Source organism: Carcharhinus amblyrhynchos, chromosome 7 (assembly GCF_965287045.1).
Source record: "Carcharhinus amblyrhynchos chromosome 7, sCarAmb.v2.hapA, whole genome shotgun sequence".
Taxonomy (NCBI): Eukaryota; Metazoa; Chordata; class Chondrichthyes; order Carcharhiniformes; family Carcharhinidae; genus Carcharhinus; species Carcharhinus amblyrhynchos.
Genome location: NC_137330.1, coordinates 101111474 through 101131470, shown reverse-complemented (window position 1 = coordinate 101131470; position 19997 = coordinate 101111474). Strand labels below are relative to the sequence as shown.

At 42.2% G+C, this 19997-nt stretch overlaps 1 protein-coding gene across 4 annotated transcripts in view; it reads left to right on the top strand.

Moving 5' to 3' along the window:
• Window positions 1-19997, top strand: part of atg5 (ATG5 autophagy related 5 homolog (S. cerevisiae)) — a 156125-nt gene that overhangs the window by 20825 nt on the left and 115303 nt on the right. For all 4 annotated transcript variants that reach the window (XM_080192827.1, XM_080192829.1, XM_080192830.1 and 1 more), the window contains exon 5: window positions 18425-18587. In XM_080192827.1, coding sequence (XP_080048953.1) covers window positions 18425-18587 — 163 coding nt within the window. The remainder of the gene's footprint in view (window positions 1-18424; window positions 18588-19997) is intronic.

Genomic DNA, 19997 nt, shown 5'->3' with positions numbered 1-19997 from the left:
ATCCAGAGATGCAAGTCAGTATGGACAAATTTTCCACGGCTTGTGATAACTTTGGACTCACCATCAACATTTAAAAAGACTGAAGTCATGCACCAGCCTGCTCCTCATGCACTGTACACAGAACCCATAATCACAATCAAAGGACAGAAGCTACAGGCAGTGGACCAGTTAACTTATCTTGGCAGCACCCTGCTCTACCAAGCAGTGGTTATTGATACAGAAATTAACTGCAGAATAGTAAAGGCAAGTCCTGATTTCGGTAGACTACGCTCCACTGTATGGGAACAAAGCACCAGAAGTTCTTTCTAGAGTTCTCTCTACAGCAAGTCTACCATCAGTCCACACACTGCTGATGAGAGTGCAGACCCGGTGGGCAGGTCATGTCATCCGTATGTCAGACGAGCGCATACGCAAGCAGCTCCCTTTTGGGGAACTCTCTGCTGGAAGAAGCTTGCATGGAGAGCAGAAGAAACGTTACAAAGACACGCTTGAGGCTCCCCTGAAGTCGCTTGAAATAGACACGACCATCTGGGAAACGCTGGCACAAAACCGCCCTACCTGGTGCTGCCTCATCCACAAGGACTGTCAAGCTTATGAAGCAAGGTGCATTGCTGAAGCACAACTTAAGCGTGAACTGCGCAAGTCCAGAACAACCAGTGCAACAACTACAGTGTCTACATAAGTCTGTCCAATATGTGCCAGGGCATTCTATGCCCGAATTGGCCTGATCAGTCATCTTTGGACACACCGCAATCAGCCTCAAAATGACTAATGGTGTCAAGGTCCTCATCGACGACGATGGACGAACAGTAAAGTGACCTCAGGCTTTTGTATCTTTTTCCCGATTGAAGAGAGAATGTCCAGATTGCGTTGGGTCCTTAATTATGCTGGCTGCTTTGCCAAGGCAGCGGCGAGTGTAGACAGAGTCAATGAATGGGAAGCTGGTTTGCGTGATGGATTGGGCTACATTCACGACCTTTGGTAGTTTCTTGCAGTCTTGGGCAGAGCAGGAGCCATACCAAGCTGCGATACAACCAGGAAGAATGTTTTCTATGGTACATCTGTAAAAGTTGGTGAGAGTTGTAGCTGACATGCCAAATTTCCTTAGTCTTTTGAGAAAATAGAGCATTGGAAGGCTTTCTTAATGTTAGTGTAAGCATGAGGGGGAACCAGGACAGGTTGTTGGTGATCTGGACATCTAAAAACCTGAAGCTCTCGACCCTTTCTACTTCGTCCCCATTGATGTAGACAGGGGCATGTTCCCTTTTACGCTTCCTGAAATCGACAGCAGTCTCTTTTTTTGTTGATGTTGGGATTATTGTTGCCACACCAGTTCACCAGATTCTCTATCAAATTCCTATACTCTGTCTCGTTATTGTTTGAGATCCGACCCACTACGGTGGTGTCGTCAACAAACTTGAAAATTGGATTGGAGGGGAATTTGACCACGCAGTACAAGGAGTATTGTAAGGGGCTGAGAACACAGCCTTGTGGGCACCGATGTTGAGGATGATTGTGGAGGAGGTGTTGTTGCCTATCCTTACTGATTGTGGTCTGTGAGTTAGGAAGTTCAGGATCCAGTTGCAGAAGGAGGTGCTACGGAGTTGAGATGAGGGAATAATGGTGTTGAAGGCTGAGCTGTAGCCAATAAATAGGAGTCTGACACAGATGTCCTTGTTATCTAGGTGTTCCAAGGCAGGGCCAGGGAGATGGCGTCTACTGTGGGCCTGTTCCGGTGAAAGGCAAACTGTAGTGGATCCAAGTAGTCCAGGAATCTGGAATTGATTCGTGCCATGACTAGCCTTTCGAAGCACTTCACAATGATGGATGTTGGAGCCACCGGCCAATAGTAATTAAGGCACATTGCTTGGTTTTTTTAAGGTACCGGGATGATGGTCATCTTGAAATGGGTAGGGACCTCAGATTGTTGTAAAGAGAGGTTGAAGAAGTCTGCGAATACTCCTGCTAGCCTGTGAAGCAGTGGTGTTCTGTTGGCATGTCTGGGTATTTGAGAGATTATGTGGAAACTTAAATGCCAGTGGTGGTCCAGGGCAGTGGAATAATGAAATGAGGGGTTGAAACCTTAGATGTGCATCAGTGAAGACATCTGGCCTTCTAGGCCAGTCGCTTTCTGTGGACTGCCCTTCGAGAAAGCTGCTCTGACATCTGCAGTGGTGACCACAAATACAGGTTCATCCATAGCATCCAGGTGGAGGACATGCTCTTGCTGACCGATTCTTGTTCATCCATCTCCCTGCGTTTGTGGACATACTTGACTCTTGCTTCATCAACATCTCAATTCTAAAATGCTTTATATTAAAATCTATTCTCTCCCCAAACCATTTTGCCTCTCCGCCTCTCATTCCTCTTTTGAGGTGCTGTTTACGATCTACCTCTTTTTTCCATGCATTCACTCTTATGTCTTAACTTTATCCTTCATTGTCATCTGGAAAGAATGCTTTCTGTGGTAAAAAAGAGTTAAGGCTTCAGTTTAGCTTCATGTTAATCAAAGGTGCATTCAAGTCTGTACATTTTAGTTTCAGTTTAAACTTTACCCACAATGTAATTAAGGTTTTATGATGTAAAAACAATTGCAGGTTTCAGAAATGAGGTTTTTAAGATGTTGCTTAGCAATTAACAGCTCGCACTAAAAAACAGAACGGCTTAGGAACCAGGTAACCCAGAAGCAAGAAACTTTCCATGGAACATGCCATTACTAGCAGGACAATGCAGAGGGACAGATAACACGTCCCAGAAAATAAAGGAGAAAATCCAGGAACATTGAAGGCAAAGGGACAAAGAGTCAGAATCTAAATAAGGTACTGTTCACTGAAATTAAAGAAATGGGCAGAGAGAGGCTCCCTGTTAAAGACTTTGCAGATCTGAAGACAGTTCATGAGAAGCCATACAACCGTGGTTGCACTTTAACACAGCCTGTGAAGCAGTGGTGTTCTGTTGGCATGTCTGGGTATTTGAGAGATTATGTGGAATCTTAAATGCCAGTGATGGTCCAGGGCAGTGGAATAATGAAATGAGGGTTTGAAACCCTAGATGTGCATCAGTGAAGACATCTGAGAGAAAGCATTGCCAGGGAGAATATTCCATGGCATGTTCTTCAAGAATGGAATTTGGAAACTTCCACCCATGAAAGTCAAAAGTTCCAGTGAGACCAGCTGACCCACTATGTAACCAGCACCTGAGGATTTGATGAGAAATTCACAGAGGTTGCTTTGGGTAGCACCTGTCACTTGGTTTCGGAGCGTGATATGTCTGACCACATTTTACCTATTGGTTTACATGGATTATGTACTCAGTAAGAACATTAGAGTATAAGATAAAGGTTGTAACTTGTGTTATTCTTAAAAAAAAATGTGTAAATGGATAGTTTGAATGAAGGAGTGGTGTAGTATAGTTAGTCTTGTTTAATACATGTTTTATTCTTTGGTTAGAAGTTAACTGACAGCCCTGTAACTGTTCATCCGTGTGTCTAATCGAAAAATAAAATTAGGATATATTGAACTGGCTTCCACTCTGACCTGACTGTCCGGTAATAACATCAGCTGGGATTGTAATACTGGTCAAAGCTAATCTAACTGACTGAATTTTATCTCTTCTGTCATCCATGAAAATAAATGCCAAGATGTAAAATCAATGTTTTATTCCTTTTATTAACAAAGCCTCCATTCTTCCTTTCTGAAGCTGAGAGTTTGTTTCCCTATGTGGGAGAATCTAGGACCAGAGGGCATAAGAGTAAGGGGTTGCCCATTTAAGAACGGAATGGGGAATTATTCCCTCTGAGGATAATGAAACTGTGGAATTCTTTACCGCAGAAGGCTGTCAGGGCTGGGTTGTTAAATATATTTAAGACTGAGATTTTTAATCAGTAAAAGATTCAAGTGTTTATGGGATTAATATGCGAAAGTGGTTTTGAGGATCATCATTTCAGATCAGTCATGATCTCATTGAATAGTGACTTGTTGGCCAATTGGCCTATTTCTGCTCCTATGTCTTAAGTTCCTATGGTTTGGACTGAATATCAGTTAGCATAGATTGGATGCAAGAATGAAGAGCAAAAGGGTTCTTCCTTCAATGTCACGTTGCAGCAAATAGAATGCAAAATTTTTACCAGAAAAGTGATCTTGACAAGTATTTCAAAAATTGTCCTCTTGCATACAGAGTTGCAGCAGCCTTGATGATGCACCCATCTTTCATATGAAAGTTTTCAGTAGAAAAAGTCAGTAATTTAAGCAAAACTGCCAAAAATTTACATGATTGGCTTGAGATGAGATATAAAGTATCTCTTCTGTTTGGCTAACTAATCTAAATTTGTTTCCATATGTTGCACCTTGAAACAAAATTGTACCCCAGTCAAATTTTATGCAAAAAAGATCAAAAATAGTGAATTGTCAAACTACGTTTTGAAATAAAATATTGGAAGGAAGATTTTTTACATTAACAGCATTCAGAGCCACTTGTAAAATTGCATGGTTTGGTTGTGGGGAATGCCACTGGCCATTTTACCATGAAGTTTTGCTGGCAAAAATTAATACTAAGTGTTCCACAGGCTTGCTCTTTCCTGGCTCCAACAAGAAGTTGAACTTTGTCGATTGGTTCACTAATGTCCTTTGCCTGGCCTAAATGTAACTCCATGTTCACAGCAATGTGGTTGACTTTTAAAATGCGCTCTGAAATGGCCTAGCAAGCCCCTCAGTTGGAGGACAATAGGGATGGACGATAAATGCTGGCCCAGCCACAACCATGAATGAATAAAGTAAACGTTTCCTGCATTCCTATAGTCCTTTCACTCTTCCCATTAAACTTTATGTCCTGAGTCAGTCTTTTTCCGCATCCTTTTCCTTTCCTGCTAATTCTTTACTTTTCTTGATTAACAAGGGACTAAAAGATTATTGGGGTGGACAGGAATGTAGGATTGAAGTTGTAATCAGATCAGCTGTGATCTTATTGAATGGGGGCTGAGTTGCCCCAGTTTGTACGTTTATAGGAAATAAAAACAAAACGCTCGAAATAGTCAGCAGGTATGGCAGCATCGGTGGAGAGGAAAATCAGTTAACATTTTGGACTGATATTCTTTCATCAGAGCTGGATTCTGATTGTACATTCAATCACTGGGATCCAACACGGGAATTCCTACCCTAAATTCTCATCCTAGCTTTCCATCCTTTTCCATGTTCTTTTTAAAATACTCTTTAAAAAAACTTCTTTTTTGGTCCAAATTCTTGGTCATATATGTTAATCTTTTCTCCTTTGGCAAAATGTTTCTTAACCTTGTGCTTCTGTGAAATCTTGCAAAATTTTCCTTTAACTTTAAGCTACATGTATTCAAATTACTGATTCTGGAATCATGGAATTATGACGGTTACGACCAAACTGGGTCTAACATTGCTGAGATGATTAATGGTTGAATTTGACAGCTGGAGTAAAGGGAAATTTAATTATCTGGATTTTGTTGAAGTAGCCCTTGGGGGCCTAAATTTGGTTAAAGTGCTGTGCTGGGTACAGTGCAAAATGTTGCTGTTTGCCAAATTGAATACAATATTAGGATATTGTGACACTGTCTCAATCTCTGTTTTGCTACCAATTAAGATATAGGCACAGCAATGTACAAGACTCAAAAGAACATTGGCATACATCCAACTGCTTCTAATTTATTGTGGTGTAACACACTAGACAAATATTAATTTCCAGCTTAATATAGTGCTTGCTGGTAGGTGTGGCATAAAAGCCCTAAAAGTTGTAAAGTACCATGTTCTGAGCAGTTCTGCTTGATAACTTGCCTGCAACAAATGATTGTCCCATTTATAATAATTGCAGACTATTAATTGTGTTCTAAACTGTATGACCTTAAAATTGTGTTGGAGATGGGCAGAACTATAATTGTGCGTTTCAAAGGAAAATAAAATTTGAGGTGTGTATATTTTTAAAGCAACTGGGATGGTTTTTGATCCATCTAACAGGCATTTTCCTCATTCATATTGTGTGGTATGATATTGTTTCTGGCCTTATAACAAAAATAATGATCATTCAGTTCTGCTGGTTCTTTGCTTGAGAAATTCAAACCCGATCAAACTTGACTGCCTCTTCCACATTCGTGTGTAATTCTACTCCCCTGTCAATAGAATATGCTTCAGTTTATTTTCTGTTTGTTGGGTTTTCTAATTCATTGCCACCTCACAGTCCTTTCCCACTGAAGGAGTGCCTAGCAGATCCCAGCCAAATTGGAGGTGATGACATAGGTGATGACCCTGCCTTGGTCCCCCTTTCTCTGCTATCGCTGCTTATGCTTGAAGGGTAGATAAGGGCCTATGTGGTAAAGTATCACACGGCTACTATAAATGTTACTGGATTTAAGGGTCATCTCAGAATTTTTTTGTGGATTCACACCAGGAACTGTTGATGAAACATTGACTCATGAAATGCAGATCGCTTTATTGTAGCAACAGAGAAGCCCCTCTATCCATGGGCCTTGAAAGCGTTCGGTACCAGAGTTAGAGTGCTTCCTGGCATGCCTTCCACCCTAGAAGACTCGGCTGAACCGGTATCTGAGGTCACCATTGCAGATGTCAGAACAGTCGTATTAAAAGTCAACCCATGAAAAGCGAATAGCCTGGATGGGATACCTGGATGAGCACTCGGATCCTGTGTGGACCAGCTGGTATTTGCAGACATCTTTAACCTTCCCTAACACTGATTTGAGGTCCGTCCTTACCTGCTTCAAGAAGACAACCACCATCCCTATACCAAAGACAGTGTGTCTTAATAAGTATTGTCCGGTGGCTCTGCCAAACATCATTATGAAATGCTTTGAAATGTTAGTCATGGCATGGATCAGTTCTGGCCTCCCAGATTGTCTGGCTGCACTACAGTTCGCCTTTTGCCACAAGTTCACAGTAGGCACCATCTCTCTGGCCCTACATTCAACCCTGGAACACTTGGATAACAAAGACACCTACTGCAGACTCCTATTTATTGACAATAGCTCAGTCTTCAACACCATTATTCCTATAAAATGCATCTCCAAATTCCATGGCCTAGGGCTCAGCTCCCCTCTCTGCAACTGGATCTTAGATTTCCTAACCCACAGACCATAATCAGTAAGGATAGGCAACGCCACCTCCATGATTATCCTCAACACTAGTGCCCCGTAGGGCTGTGTCCTAAGCCTCTTGCTATACTCCTTGTACACCTATGTGATTGTGTGCCAAATTCCCCCAACTCGTTTTCAAGTTTGCTGATGACACCACCGTAGCGGGTCGGACCTCAAACTGTAATGACACAGAGTACAAGAAAGCAATAGCGACTCTGGTGAATTGGTGTGATGACGATAATCTTTTCCTTAAATCTGTCCCTCAATGCCAGTAAAATGAAAGATTGTCATCAACTTCAGGAAGCGTAGTGGAGGACATGTCCCTGCCTATATCAAGACTGATGGGCCTTGAACAAGCGGTCAAAGTCTCAAGATACAGGGTACATCACTTACAAAGAAAATTACAGCACAGGAACAAGCCCTTTGGCCCTCCAAGCGTGCTGCCTACCTGAACTAAAGCCCCCTACCCTTTCGGGGACTACATCCTTCTATTCCTATCCTATTCCTGTATTTGTCAAGATGTAAAAGTCACAATTGTGTCTGCTTCCACTACCTCCCCCAGCAGTGAGTTCCAGGTTCCCACTACCCACTGCAGAAATTTAGGTCTGAAATAAGGAGGAACGTCCACATTGAAGTGGAAATGGTCAAGAGCTTCAAGTTTTTATGCATTCAGAGCACCAATGACTTGTTCTGGTCCCTCCACATTATGCTATAATTAAGAAAGCCCACCAATGCCTCTACTTTCTCAAGATGCTGAGGGAATTCGGCATGTCTGCTACAACTCTCCCAACTCCCATAAAAAGCGTTTTTTCCGGATGTATCGCAGCTTGGTATGGCTCCTGTTCTGACCAAGACAGCAAGAAACTATGAAGGGTAGTGGGCGAAGCCCAATTCATCACTCAAACCAGCCTCCCATCTATTGGTCTGTATAGCATGCAGGAAATAGTACTTTGTACCAATATGTGTGACAATAAAGCAAATCAGTTGCATTTTGAGTTTTGTAAGTGGGGTAAGAACAAGGAGGTAATGATACATTTAAATAAAGCAGCGATCAGACTGGAATTAGCACTTAAGAACATAAGAAATAGGAGCAGGAGTAGGCCATCTGGCCCTTCGAGCCTGCCCCGCCATTCAGTGAGATCATGGCTGATCTGTCGTGGCTCATTTCCACATTCCCGCCCTCTCCCCATAACCCTTAATCCCCTCTCTTATCAAAAACCCATCAACCCGCGTCTTAAAAATATTTAGCAAGGCAGCCTCCACCACTTCAACGGGCAGAGAATTCCAGAGATTCACCACCCTTTGAAGAAATTCTTCCTCAACTCTGTTCTAAACTGCCCCCCCTTTATCTTGAGGCTGTGCCCCCTGGTCCTACTGTCCTTTCTGAGCGGGAAGAGTCTCTCCACCTCTATCCTATCCATCCCATTCATCATCTTATACGTCTCAATGAGATCTCCCCTCATTCTTCTAAACTCTAACGAGTACAAGCCTAGTTTATTCAGCCTCTCCTCATAGCTCAACCCCCTCAACTCCAGTATCAGCCTAGTAAACCTCCTCTGCACTCCCTCCAAGGCCAAAATATCCTTGCGTAAGTATGGCGCCCAAAACTGCACACAGTACTCCAGCTGCGGCCTCACCAATGCCCTATATAGCCGCAGCAAGACCTCCCTACTTTTATATTCAATCCCCCTCGCTATGAAGGCCAGCATCCTATTCGCCTTCCTGACCACCTGCTGCACCTGCAAGCTGGGTTTTTGCGACTCATGCACAAGGACCCCGAGGTCCCTCTGCACCGTCGCTTGCTGCAGTTTTTCTCCACGTAAGTAATAGTCCTTCCTACCGTTATTCCTACAAAAGTGGACCACCTCGCACTTGCCAACATTAAATTCCATTTGCCAGTTCCTGGCCCATTCACCCAGCCTATCTAGATCCTTCTGTAGACTCTCCACACCCTCCGCACAATTTGCCGTTCCACCAATCTTGGTGTCATCAGCAAATTTCGACACCATACACTCGGTTCCCTCCTCCAAATCATCTATATAAATGGTAAATAGCTGAGGCCCCAGCACCGACCCCTGGGGCACTCCACTAGTCACCAACCTCCAATCCGAATAGCACCCATTGACCCCCACTCTCTGCCTCCTATTTGACAACCAGTCCTCTATCCACGCTAACACCCTACCCCCAACTCCATGTCCCCTGACCTTCTGCAATAACCTCTTGTGAGGTACCTTGTCAAACGCCTTCTGAAAATCAAGAAAGACCACATCCACCGGCTCTCCTCTATCCACCGCCCTAGACACATCCTCATAGAACTCCAGTAAATTTGTCAGACACGACTTCCCTTTAACGAAACCGTGCTGCGTCTGCTCTATCAAGCAATTCCCCTCAAGATGCCTCGCTATTTCCTCCTTGATGACAGATTCTAACATTTTACCTACAACAGACGTTAAACTAACCGGCCTATAATTCCCCGCCTTTTGCCTGGCACCCTTCTTAAACAACAGCGTAACATTAGTCGCTTTCCAATCTTCCGGCACTTCGGAATCCAGCGACGTCTGGAAAATAACCACCAAGGCATCCACTATCACCTCCGCCATTTCTTTCAGAACCCTCGGGTGCATTCCATCCGGTCCTGGGGACTTGTCCACAATCAGCCCCTCCAGTCTGTCGAGCACCGCCTCTCTAGTAACAGTAATGTCATTGAGACCCTCCAGTCCTACCACCTTTCCATCGCTAACACCCGGCAAATTATTCACGTCCTCCTCCGTGAAGACCGAAACAAAAGTTATTCAAGACCTCAGCCATTTCCCCATCCCCTACCACTAAGTCCCCCTTCTCATCCTCTAAGGGTCCAACGTTCACCCTAGCCAGCCTCTTCCTCTTTATATACTTATAAAAACTCTTGCTATCCTTTTTTATATTAAGCGCTAGCCCAGCTTCATAGTTTCTCCTACCCTTCTTTTATCAATTTCTTTGTCAATCTTTGTTGACGTTTAAACCTCTCCCAATCCTCTTCTCGCCCACTACTCTTAGCTACTCTAAACACCTCCGCTTTTAATTTAACATTTTCCTTCACCTCCTTTGTTAGCCATGGCTTATTACCTCTCCTCCTACGGTCCTTTTTGACCATCGGAATAAATTTCTGCTGAGCACCAAGAAAGAACCCAGTTGTAGAAAAGACAAAGGCAAATGGTATAGATTTACCAGAATTACACCTGGCATGGGCAACATTGTTTGTGAAGTCTGCCTTCACATAACGGGACTACGTTAACTGGTATGGAGAAGACAAAGGATTCGAGGGAAATTGAATAATTATTTTCATCCAAAGTGTGGTGTGGGTTTGAGATACTGCCCGAAAGGATGATAAAAGGCAATAAGTCTTCTAGTTAAAACATACTTTGATATGCACTTGACTGCTGTAAACTACAGGGCTTACAGATCAAGAGCTAGAAAGTGGAATTAGGCTGGATAACCTTTGTTTTTGGCTGTCCCAAGCAAAATGGCCAAAGGCAACCTCCTGTACCTCAAATCTTTCTATGATTGTAAGTCTAACCAAATTTGAGAGAATTTTGAAATTATGAAAGTGAATAAGAAAAAATGCTCTCTCTGCTTGGAGAGCCAGTGATGAGGGGCCATCGGTTTAATACAGTGATTCATCGAGGGGAAACTTTTGGAGAAATTTCTTTTTTCATGACATAATTAGAGCAAAAAAAACCTTACTTCGAGGGAGTGGTTGAAGTAAACATTATTTTACATTTAAAGGAAGAGTAGGTAAGCATCAGGGGGAGATTGCAGGTGAAATGGGATTGATATAAAAACATAGAACTTAAGAGCAGCTGCAGACTATTCAGCCCTTCAAGCCTGCTCTGCCATTCACCATGATCGTGGCTGATCCTCAATCTCAACACTATACTCTGGCCTGACCCCATACTCCTGGACACCTTTGGAGACTAATCTAGAAATCTGTTTCCTCCTTGAGTGTATTCATTATTAATTCCAGAGGTTCACTATCTGAATGAAGACGTTTCTCTTCATCTTGGTCCTAAAATTTTGCACAGATGTGGCGGGTGCTTGGGACTCGCTGCTGGGGGCGGTAGTAGAAGCGGATATGGTAGTGACCTTTGAAGGGACGTCCTAACCAATATAGGAATAGTATGGTCCCCGGAAGGATAGGGGGTTTTAGTTCAGGTGGGCATCATGTAGGCTTGGAGAGTCGAAGGACTTGTTCATTTGCTGTCATTCTCTTCTTTGTAAATGATCTACTCTGTATCCTGAGACTTTGACTGTTTGCTTGAGACCCATCAGCCAGAGGAAACAATAGAGGAGGCTGTGGCTTAGTGATATTATCACTTGACTAATAATCCAGAGCCCCAGGGCAAGATCTGGAAACTTGGGTTTGAATCCCACCACAACAGAAGGTCAAATTTAAGTTCAATAAAAACCTGGAATTAAAATGTCAAAGGATGAGAAGTGGTCAGCAAGCATTTTTGAGCCTGTTTCTCAAGCCGGATTGGCGTTATGGGTCTCGAGATATGGACTGTCTGACTGTAAGCTGCAGGCTTGTGTACAGTAAAGAGCATTTGGTGATGGGAAACTGTCATTTGGCTGAAATATTACATTGCAGAGAATTTTTTTCTCTTCATCTCTCCCTCTGTACAAACTCCGTGAGTCAAGAATCTTCAGTACAAAAATGCTACAATCCCTCTTTGCGAAACCTGAACCCTATGACACCAGTAGTGTGTTAACAAAGTTGAAAGAGTGAACAACAAAAAGTGATATTGTTGATGGCATCAGGCCCTGACTGTCAGTGTGATAAAAAACCTGACCTATCTGAACACCACTGATTCAAAACTTTTAATGAGCTGGTAGACCTTATGAAAAACCACGGTGGCCTGAAGCCCTCTGTAATCCTCCAACGATATTGCTTTAGCATGGCTGAGAGAACTCATGGGGAACCTGTCACTGGGTTCTTGGATGAGGTGCAGAAATTGGCAGAATATTTTGAATTTGGACCACCTCTTAATGAAATGTTCTCGACAGATTAGTACGTAGCATAAATGTCCTAACCATTCAAAGGAAGCTGTTGGCAGAACCCAATCTGGACTTGTTAAAAAGCCGTTGAAATATCACTTGAGAATGCACATGTTCAATGCATGTAAGAATTATACAGTAAATGGTAAAACCCTTAGGAGTATTGACATGCGGAGAGATCTGGGTGTACATGGCCACTGATCACAAAGTGGCAACACAGGTGGATAAGGTAGTCAAGAAGGCATATGGCGTGCTTGCCTTCATCAGTTGGGGCATTCAGTATAAAAATTGACAGGGCATGCTGCAGCTGTACAGAACCTTAGTTAGGCCTCATTTGGAAACAGCATTTACTATCCACATCCTTTTGATAGTGTGGCGACCAGGATTTGGGTGCTTTAGAGTGGGTACAGAAGTGGTTTACCAGGATGTTGCCTGGTCTGGAGGGTATTAGCTATGAGGAGAGGTTTGGTTGAGGGGTGACCTGATAGAGGTTTACAAGATTGAGTGGAAAGTCAGATGTTGTTTCCTAGGATAGAACAATCAAATACTAGGGGATGTATGTTTAAGGTGCATGGGGAAAAGTTTTTAGAGCTGATATGCAAGGCAAGTTTTTTCTTGCAGAGGGTGGTGACTGGAACACGTTGCCTGGGGAGGTGGTGGGAGCAGGTACAATAGTGGCATTTAATTGGCCTCTAGACAAATAGATGAATAGTTGGGAATGGAAGGATACAGATTCCATAAATGCACGTGGTTTTAGTTTAGACAGGCATCTTGATCAGTGCAGGCTTGGAGGGCCAAAGTGCCTTTCTTGTGCTGTACTGTTCTTTGAAAGGGGCTCATGAACTACAGGATGCATCAGGCCTCCAACAAAGGAGAGGAACAATGTGTAATCAGTCCTCCACTGAAAGTGCTTGTGTAAATCAGATGTTAAAGGGCCCCTGTCAGTATAGGAACCCCAATGTCACCACCAGATAGTCAAGGAAGAACCACGATGATCCCAAGAATACTAGAGAACATATTCTGAAAAGGGGCAGTTGCCAAATGACCGGTTATTGCTAACATTGTTAAAGGACATGGCCAAGGCTAAGTTTTTGGAACAGGCAAAACAGGTGCTGCCTAGTGAAAAAGCCAAGGCCAGCACCTGACTGTAACATGCAAGTATCCCATCGTCCAGAGACAGGGATATTACAACTACATTGCATCATCATGACAAAGGTTTCTCCAATGATGGTAGAACTACCAGTGAATGGCCATCCCTTAAAGATGAAAGTGGACATGGAGTTGCAGTCACTGTTATCAGAACAGACATATAAGCGTCTCCAATTTGGCATCCAGCTCCTGAGGTTGGATAAGACGAAGGCCAGATTTGCCATCTATACGGGGGAACCTTTACAACCAGAAGGCACCACAATGGTCCCTGTAATTACAGGTAGCAATCAGTTCATCTCCTACTCATTGTTTTAGGGGGGAACGGACCAAGCCTTCTGTGGAGCAATTGGCTCCAGCAGATCTGGCTGAACTGGTGGGAGATGTTCAGGCTAGGCATAGGAATTGGACAAATGTTTGTGTGAATGCCCTGGAGTTTTCCAGGAGGGCCTGAGAAAAATAAAAGAGCCAAGGCCAAAGATCTGTGTTTACCCTGATGTCACACCTGAGTATTTCTGAGCAAGACGAGTCCCACACTTCATGCTGGAGAAGGTGGAAACTGAACTAGGGCACGTTGAAAGTTTAGATATAATAAGGCCTGTGCAATTTGCAGAAGGGACTACAGCGCAGCCCCTGTTCTTGATCCTGACAAATCAGTTCATCGTTGTGGGGGCTATAACAGTCAGTCAGGTCTCCAAAACTTGAGAAGTACCCCATGCCCTGAATCAGAGATTTGTATGTTAACAAGTGGCAAGATGTTCTCCAAGTTGGACATGAACCATGCCTACCTTTCAACTTGAATTGGGCAAGTCCTTCTGAAGATATGTGATGGTCAACACGCTCAAAGGGCTCTTGCACGTCGGGATCCTGTCAGTCTGTGCCATTTTCCAAAGAGTTATGGAGAACATCTTCAGGGGCTAACCAGTGTCATCGTATACATCTTGGTCAAGGGGGCTTTGAAACTGGAACGCCTGGCTAACTTTCTGCAGAGATTTTCTAAAGCGGGAATTCTTGTGAAGCATTTTCCAAGCAGCTGAAGTAACTTATTTAGACTACTGAATAAATGGCAAGGGGTTACATCCAGCAAAGGATACGATAAAAGCTATCAAGGAAGCCCCAACCGCAAGGAACACCATGGAGTTGAAATCCTTCCTGGGATTAGTAAATTATGATGGAAAATTTATCTCAAATTTGGCTTACATGCTGGCCCCCTTGCGTGCCCTGCTATGAAAATACTAGTCATGATGTGGAGATGCCTCTGTTGGACTGGGGTAAAAACAGAAAGAAGTCTCTCAACACCAGCTTAAAGTCCTACAGGTTTATTCTGTTGGACTTTAAGCTAGCGTTGTGAGACTTCTTTATGAAAATACTAGTGACGGTTCTGGGATGCTCCACAGGCAGAGGCTTTTTCTAACGGTGTCTACTATAGTCTAACCTACTGGCCCATTTTAGCCTAAGAAAACTTATATTGACTTCTAGACTTACCCATATGGGATTAGGGCAGTGCTGTCACATTACTGGAAAGATAAGATGGAAAAGCCCATTGCCCATCCCTTTAGGATGATTTCGGACACGGAGCAAAGGTATTTTCAGTTTGAGAAAGAAGGATTGGCGGTCGTATTTGATGTAAAATAGTTCCATCAATACATGGTAGACTTTTTTTTATAGTTACCGATTATAAACCTATATAGGGCCTTTTTCAAAGAGCACAAGGCAATCTCCGCTATTGCCTCAGCTTGGCTACAGCGCTGGGCCTTATTACTTGCAGCCTATGAATATTTTCTAGAGCACCCTATAACCTGGATAGCCTATGTTGACGTTCTGAGTCACCTCCCATTATCCGCAAGCCTGGCCCCTTTACCAGCAGTGGAAGAGAGTTTAATGACTCTGAATGTTTAGGAGACTTTGCCAGTGTCAGGAAGGCAAATTGAGCCCTGACCCCCCAAAAAAAGCACATGATCCTAAACGATGGATTCCAAAGCCAACTCTCTGAAAAAATGAAACCGTAGCTTATAAAGAAAGATGAACTTGAGGACAGGATTTTTTTTGGGGTCATAAGTAATTGTTCCTCCCCAGGGCAATGTCCAATATTAATGAAACTACGTAATGGCCTCCCGGGACTATCAAAAATGATAATGCTGTCTAGGGGTTACGTCTGGTAGCTCAATCTTGACTCTGACATCACATATTTGGTAAAGCGATCTGACCTGTGCCAGCTCCCTCCCTCAGCCTTCCTACATCCATGGGTGCCTGTACATGTGGACTTTGCTGGGCCCTTTATGGGTTCCATGTTTTTAATCATGGTATACACACAATCCATAAGGTTGGATTTCAACACCCATATGGCTTCCCTGACTTCCCAGGCTACGATTGAGAAATTATGACAAAGCTTAAGTGCACAAGGCATATTTGAGGGCCTGATTTTGGAGAATAGCACAACCTTTACTGACAATGATTTCCAGAACTGTGTGCTCTCCAATGATATCTACTATACCTGAACTGCACCTTATCACTCGTTGTCAAATGGACTAGCAGGAAGGGTGGTTCAAAGCTTCAAAAAATGGCATGAAGAAACAACAACTGGTAGCATTCATGGAGACGAAATTGGCATGATTCTTGTTTGATCATAGGACCGCACCTCAAACAATAACCAGTATTGCCCCAGCGGTGCTGTTAATGGGATGATGGCTTCATACCAAATTAAGCCCGTTATTCCTGAACTTGTTGGGGAGGGGAGGGTAGAATCTTAGCAAGGAAACCAAACAAGAAATTACAGTTCTGCAAGGACAGAAAGAACTTCCACAATGGATGATCTGGTTCATGTAAGAAACCTTAGGGATAGTCCCAGTTGGGTCCCTGGAATTGTTATTGAGGAATTGGGATCAGTATATTTCAAGGTCAAAATCCAAGGTAAAACCTTAAAGAAGCACTTGGACCATCTCGTATCCAGGGAGTCCATGCCCAAGCAGGCCTCACTACCAGCCTTTGAATATGAGCTTGTCATTTACAAGTCCCTGGTCCCCTGGCACCTCCCCTGAATCTAGAGAAGACTGGAAGTGCCCCTGCACTTTGTGTTTTTGCTTGTTTCAGTATCCATGGGTGCATCTCACCTGGTCCTGGTGCCTTGTCAATTTTCAATGCTGACAATCTATTTAACATTTCCTCATCAGTTTTGCACCCTCTAGGGACAGAGTTTTCCCCATCTGTCACCCTGTCCTAGGTAGTTTCTACCTCTTTGATAAAGACATTACAAAGTATTCATTTAATACTTCAGCCATGGCTTCCATATGTAAATTCTCTTTAGGTCCCTAATCGGCCCTGCTCCTCTTGCTACTGTTTTACTATTTTTCTGCCTATAGAAGGTTTTAGAATTCCCCTTTTAGTTGGTTGCCAGTCTTTTCTCATAATCTCTCTTTGGTTCGCTAATGAGCTTTTTCACCATCCCTCCGATCCTTCTGCATTCCTCTTGGTTCTCAAATGTATTTTCTACCTGACACCTATCTTAATTTCTATCTCCATTGTTGTCTGAATTTGTTTGCCTTACGTTTTTCATTTTAAGGGAATATACCTTGTCTGTGTCTGGATCATTTTTTCGGTTATAGTTTTTCTTGCCAATCTTTCATTCCAGTATCTGGCTGAGCTCCGTTCTTGCCCCATTGAAGTCTGCTCTCACCCAATTAATCATTTTTACTGTGGATTGCCTATCATCCTTTTCTATCATTATCCTAAAGCTTGCAGTACAGTGATCATTTTCCTAAACAGTTCTCCCATTGATACTGCAGCTCCATGAGTTGTGATAGCTGTTGAAGTCCCCAGCATGGATGGATATTGAAATGTTGATAAAGAAAGGGTATTTCAGGCTTCCGTTAGGAGCTCAGTAAATTTTCAGCTGTTACAGTTTTATAATTTGTAATGTGGTTAGTAAGGCTTTCACCTTAGCATTAAAATTCACATGAATATTGCTTCCATGTTTACCATGAAAACTCCAACTGACAACATCTTCGCCTCTTACTGTAGTGGTTAATCATATGGTGAACTGGCCCAGAGTGGTCATTTATCCATTGTTCTTTGTGACACTTTGCTATGTGTAAGGTTGCACGTTTCTTTAAATATTAAAAATTACTTCATTGATACAGTTCAAAGGTATTTCAGTGGCTGAAAAATGCTCTTTGGGGCATCTTATTGCTACATAAATAAATGCAAGATCTCTCAGGTTACAGTGACTGTTTATTAGTTTGCAAAAAACAATTTTAAAAATTAGACATTATACTTAATTTGGCACTGTTTAATCTTGTACTTTGTATCCCAAATGGTTACATCATAGAACAAATGCAAAAAGAAGCAACTAATATAAACATGGAGTTGTTTTATTTGATTATTTGCTTAATTAAATGGCCAATTGGATAATAAACTATGTGAGCCATGACAAGTTTCAGCTGGCCAGTCGACTCTGCCTTCACCACAGTCTAACTTATCCTGTCATTTTCAATGCACTTTCAGCAAGGGTGACTGGCTGCCAAAATTGGGGCCTATTACAGTTTGTATTGTAACCAAACCCTGCCTGTGTACAGGTTAATGTAAAAGATAACTGCTTGAATTTGAGACTTTGCTAGTTCTAAATGGCTCAACTGATGACTGAATAACCTCGCTGAGTCATTGCTGAGGAGTATGGTTCATTTTTTTAAAAAATGAAATGCCTTTAGTCAATAGTGCAGTATTCTAACTTATATTTCAATACATCTTCAGAAACATGTTCAACAGAAAGCCAAGTTTGAATGACTGATACATAGAACATAGAACACTACAGCACAAACAGGCCCTTCGGCCCACAAGTTGCGCCGATCACATCATCACCTACCAACCTACAGACCTATCTATAACCCTCAATCTCATTAAACCCCATATACTCATCCAGAAGTCTTTTAAAAGACCCCAGCGAGTTCGCCTCCACCACCACTGACGGCAGCCGATTCCATTCACTCACCACCCTCTGAGTGAAAAACTTACCTACAGCTGTATTGTGAGTTATAAGACCATAAGCCAAAGTAAATGTATTTTTCCTTATTGCCTGCTGTTGGTGGAAGAAATTGTACATGTGCTTACTTATAGTACAACATTGTGCTTGATATTTTTTTCCAGAATTTCCCTGAAACGGAACTTCTTCATTGCCTCACGAAAGATGCTGTTGAAGCTCATTTTATGTCTTGCATTAAAGAAGCTGATGCCTTAAAGCACAAAAGTCAAGTAATCAATGAGATGCAGAAAAAGGATCATAAGCAGCTTTGGATGGGCTTACAAAATGGTACGTTGTTTGATTCACAATCCCTTATGAATGGTTTGTTTTGCTGACTCTGTTGCAGATGTTGTCATCTTCCTGTGTTACTCTTAAAGCATAATGTTCCAGAATTACATTTCCCACTCCAAATTTGATGTTTTCCTGAATGATTGTTTACTATTTTTAACCAAGGACTCTAAACAATAGTGCAAATTGCCACATAATAGCTGGAAAAAGTTTCTTCCAGGATATAGAAGACAAATACTACTATTCAGATCCACTTCCTATATCTTTGACATGAGATTCTTTAAAAAAAAATTTGCTAAATGGCTGTTGCATTGACAGTAAAACGGAGCTCTTCAGTTTTTGGACTATTTTAGGATCAACAGCACTCAAAATAAACTAAACACTGATCAGAATAAACTAAACACTGATCAGAATTAACTGTACATGGTTACTGTACCAGATGGCAACTTTTTTCAAAATATTGCGTCACAAGCAAACAGTTAGAGAGATGGGCGAACAGAATTGGAGCTTTAGAGCAAGACGTGGTGAGCAATTTCAGCGATGAGATGATAGCATCTGAACTTAAATTAGATAGAAGAGCTTCTTGATTTCACTGAAGTTTTTATTTTGGTAAAGCAACAGAAAAACTGTATTGGGTTTATTTGGCTTTTTTGGATTTTGTGTTACAAATGCCACTGCTTTGAGCTGATTTATTCCCACACTATGGACGTATAAACTGTTGAGTGCTGATAGCAGGTCATTCTGAAATGTTCAGAAACTTCATTTTTTGAGAGCCACAGTGGAGATTTGTGATTGTTAAAGGTTGTCAGGACATCCTAGTAATGGAACAGAGTGCATTCTTACAGAGATTACAGATTGACTATCTGTTACTAAGAACAGCATAATATTGTATTGTAGCTACTCTCCTTTGGACAAGAACATGCTTCTCTTTGCCACGATCCTCCCACTGCATTAATATCTGTGTCACCTATGTTCCCAATGAGCACAAGCTGCTTTCCATGTGTGTTCTGTATAGCACTCGTAGGTTGCAGATTTTGCATTGTTGTTTCCCATATCATTGTGGTGTTTAATGCATTACATCCTGCATCAGTACATCTGTAGTTACAAACGTAAATGAACAGCAAACATTTTTTGCAAAGTTTTAGTTGTCATATTAGTGGAAATTTAAATTAATATATATTGAGTATTTTTTGTGCAAAATGATTTGCAGGAATTTATTGTGTGCGAAGCACAGTGCATGCGTGAGTAAAAGACTTTATGCATAATTAAACTCAATCTGTGCCTGTTATCCTAGAAAGGAATATGGTACCCACTAAAGTTAATATGCAAATATTAACACAAAATAAGAGGGCCACAGTGCTTGGCAAGTATGAATGTCATCTAGCTTTTAAGAAAAATCAGGCAAATTTT